The sequence below is a fragment of the Symphodus melops genome, assembly GCF_947650265.1.
Source record: "Symphodus melops genome assembly, chromosome: 21".
In the NCBI taxonomy this organism is placed as follows: domain Eukaryota; kingdom Metazoa; phylum Chordata; class Actinopteri; order Labriformes; family Labridae; genus Symphodus; species Symphodus melops.
This window is the reverse complement of record NC_136711.1, coordinates 18,194,052-18,203,580: the sequence shown is the minus strand read 5'-3', so window position 1 is coordinate 18,203,580 and position 9,529 is coordinate 18,194,052. Positions and strand designations below refer to the sequence as shown.

The 9,529-nt window shown below is 43.8% G+C and overlaps 1 protein-coding gene across 8 annotated transcripts in view; it reads right to left on the bottom strand.

Annotated features, from left to right (window-relative positions):
- LOC306817478 (ankyrin-3-like) overlaps nt 1–9,529 on the bottom strand; it is a 117,448-nt gene that overhangs the window by 24,512 nt on the left and 83,407 nt on the right. For 7 of the 8 annotated variants that reach the window (XM_079334384.1, XM_079334387.1, XM_079334388.1 and 4 more), the window contains 10 exons: nt 7,991–8,215; nt 4,619–4,773; nt 4,213–4,424; nt 3,883–4,090; nt 3,601–3,697; nt 3,274–3,502; nt 2,449–2,574; nt 1,490–1,612; nt 924–950; nt 300–381 (listed from right to left, as the gene is read on the bottom strand). In XM_079334384.1, coding sequence (XP_079190510.1) covers nt 300–381; nt 924–950; nt 1,490–1,612; nt 2,449–2,574; nt 3,274–3,502; nt 3,601–3,697; nt 3,883–4,090; nt 4,213–4,424; nt 4,619–4,773; nt 7,991–8,215 — 1,484 coding nt within the window. The remainder of the gene's footprint in view (nt 1–299; nt 382–923; nt 951–1,489; nt 1,613–2,448; nt 2,575–3,273; nt 3,503–3,600; nt 3,698–3,882; nt 4,091–4,212; nt 4,425–4,618; nt 4,774–7,990; nt 8,216–9,529) is intronic. The other variant, XM_079334391.1, reaches the window with a different exon arrangement.

Genomic DNA, 9,529 nt, shown 5'->3' with positions numbered 1-9,529 from the left:
CTCAGCAGTGGAAATCAACCAAACAAATCCAGGAGTACAACTCACAACGTGGGCAAGCACAGCACAGAAACTTAAAAACCACTCATTTACCCATGCAAAAATATGTACCATGTTGTCAACAGGCATGTGAACAGTGCATGTTATGTAGGATGAAAAATACGCATTTATTACATAGAGTAAGACACATCTATCTACATACTAATCACGCAGGTTTGTTACAGGTTGATTAATCTTGTTAATAGACTACCTTATCTTATTATTTTCATCAAAGGGTTTGTTAGTGAAAATGTCAAACTCACTCAGTGCAGGCTCGGCCAGATAGCTGTAGCGCTTACGTAAGGCTAGGGATGCAAAGGTATGACGTCGCTCTGGCTTTTCAGTCTGCAACAATAGCAAACAAAACATCAGTTTTACGTCAACCGACTTTGTGTAGTTCTGCCAAATGAGCAACATCTGGACCGTATAATTTTAAACCAAGCAAACCCATTGGTCTGCATTAGTTTCTGTTAACATAAAAAGTTGCCTCGCGCAACACAAATAATCCTTTTAAGAGTGTTTATTTCCCTTAGTTCTTTATTTGTTCAAGAACTAAGAGCATATCTTACAAATAGGGTTAACAAGGAAAGCTTTTTCAAATGAGCTTAGAGATAAGACTTAATCAGTTCTTAAGTAATGTCACTAAATTTTAAATCTTGCAAGTTTTATCACACTTTAAGGAACAGAATAGATAATGGCTTTAAAACAAATGGTTTGTCAGACCTAAAATATGTCTCATGCAAAATTGAGCAGCTGAAGGTCGCATTGAAAAAGTAAAGTTGAATTGCTCTGATAAAAGCGGGAAAAAATAATGCTATGATGAACAGAGCAGGGCCATTGTAGATCTAGCGCAGAGGAAAGCACATGGTGGGGAGGGTGTGGTTTACCTCATCCTCGGCATCTGACTCCATTTCCTGGTTCCCAAGATGCATTGCAGAAACAGGGGGGAGTAACATAATGGAAAGCAGGGGGAAAAGAAACATCAGGGTGTGAAAAAGGAGTGATTGAGACAGAAGCTCCAACGCAGAGGAGAAGCCACTTAAGCAAACTCAGCATACAAAAAAAAAGTACTAAACACCCCCCAAAAAAAAAGAAGCATAAAGCGGCAACACTCAGAAGCAAAAACAGCAAATGAAGACAAGCAACGTCACGCAAAAAAAGCCTTTGCACAAAAGCCCTCAGCCAAAAGCACGTTATTCAAATCAAAAGAGAGGTATAGGAACAAAACGAAACAGCCAATGAAGAGAATCCACTGTAAAGATAACCCGTATAAATATAAATATATATATATATACAGAGAGGCTTTAAACAGATAAAAGACACAGGGGTGGCGGTTTTGGCCAAAGTCTTTCTCTGTCTTTCATCTACCAGTGTTATTGGGGCTGAAAATATTCCAACCGTGAGAATGGGTATGGAGGTGACAACAAAAAATGATGAGTTTGGACAACCTTACCTTTTTCATTGCAGGAAGTGTGATGTTAAGGTTGCACACGGCAGTTTGCGGGAGGCTTTTTGCCATCCTACATTCCTTGAGGAACGTAAGACGACCGCAGGGCTCCTGGCTGGGATCTCTCACCTATAGATAGAACAGTGCTTCTTTATGTACCTCACTATTTTATTTTATTTTTTTTTTTATTCCACATTTGCATATGAAAGCGTGCACGTTTTGATAATGCTCCGTTTCAAATGTGCTCTCCTTGTGACATCACAGTGGAACTCCACCCCCAGCCTAGAGCAAAACTTTTGCGCAGATCCGCGCTAGCGAAGGAGTGACGTCTACTGGGAAAACTCAGGGGGCGGGGTCATTGCATTTAAAGAGACACACACCAAAACGGAGCGTTCTCAGAGAGCTGGTTTCTACAGGGTCACAAACCTCCTAGTTAGTTAGTTTCAGTTAGACCAGGGGAGACCTTTTGGATTTAACAGGCATCCCCCAAAGAGCAAGTATTTAAATTAATACCACGTTTATCGTATTTTCCCCGCACATATCTACTGAATCTTTTTTTTTTTCTGATCGATCACTGAGCTTTAACAGTATGATACAGACATGTTGACCTGCTGGCGTGATAGTGATGTTTGGTCCCATTTCATAATAACACATTTAAATGATGCAAGGTATCGATTATGGAGAACCTAAAGTCAGTAGGTCGATCAATAATGTGAGGTCATTTATCAGTCATGAAGAGAACTAGGTTAAAACGTGGGACCCAGTTCATTGTGTTTGAAGCTTATTAAGGAAGGAAGTAGGGCATTAAATGGGAGAAGGACTAACAGTGTCATATATTTAAACACTTTATTTGAGTTATTTTTGATGATGCTTTACTGCAGTGTTGTGGACTTTACAGTTCTACATTTAACCCTCATAGGGTTGTTTTTGTAAAGCAGCGATGATAATTTTGTAGTTTGTAGTACCTTGACACAGAAGGGTAAACGGTTCTCCTTGAAGGCGTAAAAGTTAAGAACTAACTGCTGACCAGCTTTGGTCAGAGGAGCCAGGTTTCCATAGCAGTCCAGATAGATGGGCCGACCCTCCAGAACCTGAGAGGGCACAAAGCAGAGGTGAGAACAACATCTGACGCATATTCATGAATTGGTCTGGATGCAGGACAGTGGATAGAGCAGGAAAATGACATGAGGGAAAGGAGTCAAAGGTCAGGCTGGACAACAGCCTACCTTCCATGGGGCACGATCCGAACGCCAGGCCATCTGCGCCCCCCTAAACCCAATCTCTATCAGTTTTCTGTTTAATTTCTTCAACTACTTTTTCGGGCCTTTTGTATTTATTGGATCGGCTGCAACAAGGACAACAGCGTCTGTACTTTGGGGCCTGCTACAGAACCTCTATGCCATCCATTGTGGCCCTTCTTCAACCATATTTACACGATAATTTAAAGGTTGCAGGAGTTTGGTCATGATACATCTACTTTCACCACTTACTGCTACTTTTGAAGTCTGTAACTGTAAATGTTGGATCTAAACTGAATATGCTTTTACTGTATACTATAAAATTCAGGCTTTACGTTTTGACAAAGTCCAGGTGTAAATACGGCCGAATGAACTGAAGATTCATGGTCATTTGATTTGTCCATGGGCAGAATTGTCCAGAAAATTGGTCTTGCTAAAGAGCGAACTTACCGCCCAACTAAATAAACACTTATATGCAGGATAACATGGGAACAAAGCTGAGCAACCTGACGGATGATATGCAGAGTGCCTTTGAGAAACGGATGATCGTACCTCAATGTCTTTGCTCCGGGCCACTTCCTCAAAGTTCTCCTGCTGCTCCAGAGTCTTATCCACCTTGTCATCGGTCATACAGAAACACCTCAGCCTGGACTCCACAGGGTCGTTCATCTTAGCAAACACCACAAACTTGGCCATGTACGGCACACAAATGAGCTCCCTGTACAGCTGCGTGGCCAAGCCCACCGTCTCTGGGATCTGGTGACAGTCAGCTAACCAGAACCTGCACGAGGGTCCAATCAAATCGTTAACATTTCACGCAGAGAGGTGAATTCACCGCACGCACAAACTGTCATAAGAGGAAGGAAACGCGCGTCTCACCTGGCGGAGACATTGGTGGTGAAGGAGACGCAGTCATTGACGAAGGTGAGAGGGGTCGTACCGGTGATGTCTTCCCACTGAGCCGGGGACGTGCCGCCTGTTGAACAGTCACAAAAGGAAACATCATACTTTCATTAGCTTGATGTTAAGATATTTAAATAATAATTGGTTTGATATATTGTGATTCATAATTTTACATCGACCAAAATTCAAACTCTGGAAGAATCCTGAAGACCCCCCCCCCCCATCCCGGTAAAGCTCCTTGTACACATTCACTCTCACCCGTAATGCTACAGAGAAGGCGGAGGCATGGGGTGCAGTCTCCTTTGTAGCCGTTGGTAAGCCCCTCCCCTGAGAGGGGCGGGATTGGGATTGTCATGGTGATGGGCTTGTGGAACTTTCTTCTTCTGGGCTCCACGGTAACGATGGGGCTGAAAGTTGCTCTGTTACCGAGGATCTTTTTCACTGTGTCGTCAGGTACCGGCTGAGCCTGTGGAGAAAAACAACAACAAGAGTCGGTAAGGCGTGTAGCTGCATGAACATTTTCTTTTATTGCTAATAGCATGTCAGCTTCTGCCACTATTCTTTATGAGAGAGTAGAATTACACCCACCTGTAGTCCCACTTTGATCTTCTTGGTTAAAGCTCCCTCTGGGAAGGAAGCCTGAACCAATGGGACGCTCCGACTGCACAGAGTCCCGCCCTCTGGTCCCATGTGATTTGTCTCCTGTCTGATTCTGGACACTACAGCAAAGTATTGCGGGAAGTCCTTGGTGATGATGCGGCAGATTCTCTTCTTCTCCAGCTCCTCAGGACTGTCGAGCTCTGCAGGGAGGGAAAAACATTCAATTAGTTTTAATTCAAACTACCATATGAACGTCAGTCGATTATGAGCAGCTTGTACACAACAGTCGTACATAAACACAACAATATACAAACAAAGAGAAAAGGGGAGGATACGTTTTTTTAAACTTCCCATATCTTGGAACGTAGTTTTGAAAAAAATGATAATGCTTGACCTTCATCCATCCCGCTGAGGAGCTGTTTGAGGTCGTCCGTCTTGTAGTCATACAGATGCTCCTTCCAGGTTTCTCCGTTCTCGCTGCGCAGCAGGATCAGCTCTCTCTCCTGGCCCCGCATCGAGCCAAAGTGTGGGATCTCCACAATCACAGGCCTGGTGAGGGAAGACGTTAGGGGGGGGAGAAATATGGGTCAACCTTTGATTCCTTTAAGACCAAAGAAACAATGACAAACTAACCAAAACAAAAGAATCCAAAATGTGTCTTTGTAGGAGAGGCGATGCTTAAAGTTTATTTATCGCTCTTCAGGTTTCAAAGAAAGCTGTTTATTATTTAGTGACATGAAAATAATCCAGGACAAAGAGATCTTTAAGCATAAGCAGGAGATTAACTCTAATACAGGACGCTTTAATTACTGTGGTTCATATGATCACTGGTCCCATAAACAAAGTGTACAGGTATAAATGATCGTATGATAATGATGATGATGATGACATTATGTTAGCGGTGGTCGTGCTGCAGCTCGATGGGACAATCAGAGTGCATGTGACAGCTCAACGTGACTTTGACACGGCAGGTGAAATGGAACGAGGAGAAAGCTGCACAGCCCTTTTTCAAACAAGGCGTGAGAGCAACAGAAGGATACATGGACCAGATTTTAAAGTCATAAACTCGCTCGGCCTCTCTAACTTAAGCGGGCGCTGAGTCCTCAACCAAGAAGAAAAAGATTCAAAGTATTCCAGAACAGCACACATATCTGACATATCCACTTATTACCAACAGAAAAGTGGATATTTAAGGTTTGGGTGTGCTGTCTTGAAAATCTTTTTACACTCAACATACCGAGACCAATCAAAATCAAGAACAGGTCGGAAATTCTGACGTCAACATTGTCAACTACAGAGGGAGCGGAGGAGAAATTAATCTTTTTATCTCACGCATGCAAATCTGCCAGGACACCACCTTCCCCTTGTCTTTACGGTTTTTTTCTTGCTTAAAGATCTTTGAATAAAAGAAAGTATTACGGACAGTAAGCAATTCATATCCACTGTCAAAGGAAGCGCAAGTGCTGCGAGACAACTGTTGTAACCATGGCAACAAGAGGCCCCTGTGAGAAGCAGTGAAATTGGGGTCACAGTGGACACAGGTCCTCAGTGGAGCTGTGACGTAATATTTATGTAATGCTCATCGCTTTGTGAAGGGATCGACATTCTTCGCCTCATTCTCGTGTCAAATTAAAAAACGTCGAGTCAAACGCCGTCTACAAATGGTTCTGTGCACAAACAGGCTGTGGGGATGACACAAAGGGCTGATCTCGAAAGGTGGAATAAAGTAAGAGGAGTCATGGGAAGCAGGATGATGCTCGGCTTGAGGAGGAAATAGGCTCATGCCCAACAAGCGCAGTCCGGTCCAAACAGCCAATCAAAACCTTCACTTTCAGTGACGCCTGGAGCCCACTGAAAGCTTCTGAGACAAGGGCGACAATGGTCTCTAAAAAGAAAGTAACTGCAATGAATCAAAGCAAGTTTGTGTAGTTTTAGGAAGAATTGTAAAACTCAACCATAGAAGGTCAACAATGTGTCTCTCCCTGCGATGCTGTGAGGCCAAATCTAACCCGCTTCCCTGACGTCCACCCGTCGTCTAACTGAAGTGAAGCTCAGATGTGTAAGAACTAGTTGCTGTTTTATCCTTACTTTGACTTCTTCCCAAAACTACCGTAGAACAGTAATGCTGTGTCCTAATAAATCAAAGTCAACAGAGATGGGGAAAAGAATCCATCAGCATGAATCAGCCTCGGTCATGTCGCTTCCTTTGGGAGCGGTGGGAGATACAGACGGGCAGGGAGCAGGAGGAGGTGAGGATGGGGGAGCTATGTTTGGTTTCCTACCCAACAAATCTAGTTCCTCTGGGTCCCAGCTGGAGCACTGGACTAACCAGGCTCTCGCCTTCATTAAGGGCTGGCAGCTTTCTGGGAAGGTGTAGTTTACTGTGTGCGCAAGATAATAAGACACACACACACACACGCCCACCCACATCCACACACACACAACACACAACACACACTTGCAAGGTCAGTTAAAGCACACACACCACTGACCGCCAAATCTTTAGTTCAAAGCCGTCATCTATGACATCACTTATTGCAGATACTGGAGGTGCAGCTTGGAATAAAAGAGCTGTGTATAAGAAGTGGATGTAGATGGGTCTGAATAACGAAGGCAGTGCTGCATTCTTTCCCGTCACCAGCAGAGGGCGCCTCCACTGATCGCAACAGAACTGTCAGATTTTACATCATCGTCAAAAAGCGCCTGCTGTACTTTATATCTGATTTATGACCTCAGAAACTTTTCCTCATGAGTTTCATTTGTAATTTACATTCAGCATAGCGCAGAGGTTAGTTTGTTAATTATGTAGTCAGTGTTATTATCTGAGAAACAAATGCTGCTCACACTCGCACAGTGAGAGCAGAGCCACGAGCCGAGTCCTCAACTTTAGCTTTTTTTTTTTTTTTTTTTTTTGAATTCTCACTTCACCTGTGCACTTCAAGCAGCACGACAACAGCTGACAGGTCTCTTTAATATTTCTTCCTCTTATCACGAAACATAAAGGCGAGAAACAGCGGAAAAAAAGTGTTATTCTTCAGCTAGCTTCTGTGTGTTGGTGATGGAGTGTGTTTGTTTGTAGCGAGACGTGTATATGAGACTATTCAAACACGCACAGATCGGACCGATAGAGAGTCAAAGGACACTTTCTCCACAGTTGTTAACACTCTGTCCAGATTCAACACGTACAGTGCGAGCACTGAAATCGGGTCGTAAATGATTCAGCTGTGTTCCACTTTTTTAGGATGTCACGATGGCTATTTCTGGACTGTTCTCAGAGGAGAAGCGAGCTTCTTCAGGATATGAACACTGGGCTCTTTATGCTTTAATATAATGTCGTCAAACTTTTGACCGCAGCAGCGATTTCATTCATGTTTTAAAAACCTCAAAAGATGAGTTCAGGTGTGTCACCGCTGAGCGGAGTCATCAAACCAGCTGTTGCTGGATAAGTTCATCATGTAATCAGGGCATTCACAGAGCTGGACGCTTTTTTAAGCAAACAACACTTTCACTGTTTTCATCTGTTAGACTCGTGCTGCCTTCGCTTTGCCAGGAGGAAACACGCTGAAACCTCGTCACTTAAAACAGCAGGTATTACACCTCCACATGTGCGTACACACATTCACACTTTTAAATACACAACGCAGAAGGCTGGAGGATGACGATGGCGAAAAGCAGAGGGGAGGAGATGTCAAGTAACTGAACACAAGTGCAGAAAGATAACGCCGTTGAGCTAACTCCGAGAACGCTGAAGAACATGAAGCCTCACCCGAGGAACTGAGCTCCCGCCGGACCGACCTCGACCAGTCTGCTCGCGAGGCCTTCTCCTTCCACCATGGGAGGAGGAGACGCCAGTTTGTGTTTCTTGACCAGCCTGCAGGTGATCCGGGTGGGCGCCGTGCACTTTCTCGGCGGGATGATGATGCGCATGCCGTTGTGGCGGCTTCCTCTCATAGAGCCGCCCCTGGCGTCGACCATGAAGCTGACCAGGAACCTGATGGAGGGCGAAAGAGGAAAAAGGAAAGGGAGGAGGAGTGAGGAGAGGAGAGACAGGAGATTAGGGAGAGGAAGACAGAGTAACACGTGGGGAGAAAAAGAGATAAGAGAGGGAGAGGAAGACAGAGTAACACGTGGGGAGAAAAAGAGATAAGAGAGAGAGAGGAAAGGTTACAGAAAAGGAAGGGAATAAAAAGGTCAAAATACGTCAGTGTGACAACAGGACTGATGAAGAGAGAAGAGCTTTAGTTGAGGTGAAGTCCGTTCCATGCTGTGATCTTTAAAACACACACAAAGTCAGTGTGAGTAAAGGAGAAGAAAGTTTAAGACAGAGGGGAAGAACTGAGATGTGAGGAGCGTTCTGTGTTGGACGTGCTCTTTTAAAGTGTGTGACTTCAACTACACACACACACACACACACGCACGCGTGCACACATAATAGGAACATAGCTGAATGAGCCAACAAGCCAACACAGGAGCCTCCAGTGTATCTAGTGTTTAACCCCTTGTTTGAAGGAAGGGTAGTTGTGTGTGTAACTACAGTTTGATCTTTTAAAACTCACACATACACGCAAATAATCCACGCCATGCACATGTGAAGGAGATGTCATGTTAGTGTGTATGAAACTGTGGCACGAATGATGTGAAAAGAAATGTAAGTTTGCATGAATTAATCCTTAAAGGAGGAATATGGGACATTTTATACAAACTGCAGAAATCCAGTTGATCCTGTGTAAATGTGTGTCTGAGTGTCTACAGTGAGGGAGAAGCTTGTTGTCAGAGCCGTGTTTACATGGACCGGACGGCCTCATGTATAAAAGTCAAAGACAAGATAAAAGAAGAAGAACAAACTGACTGCTTATTTGGATGTCATGGAAGTGTGTTTAGAAATTCTGCGTCAATTTGTGTTGAACATAAAGCTACGAGCTAACTAAAGTGTGCTAACACTAGCTTGCTAACACAACGATGCTAACCAGAGGCAAATGCAGCTCGAGCAAAAATCGCTGGAGGACAGACAGCAGTTTGTTTTGGTTTCATGCTGGTGCTCAAGGGCGCCATCTACTGGATCAAAAAGTCGCACGCTCTCCCTTTAAGATCTAAAAACCCCCAAAATAAATAAATGGTATCTTTGTTTGCAATCTCTGACTCTTTAACAGGATTCTAATAAACTGCCTCATCTTTTTAGTTACTGCTGTATTGTAAATGTAAAGAAGTGTTCGCTTCCTGTTGTATCTACAGTGCACGTCCATTTCATTTCAATCTCTGCAAAGTCACATTCAGATCAGTTAGAGAAAAAAAAGCAAAAAAAAAG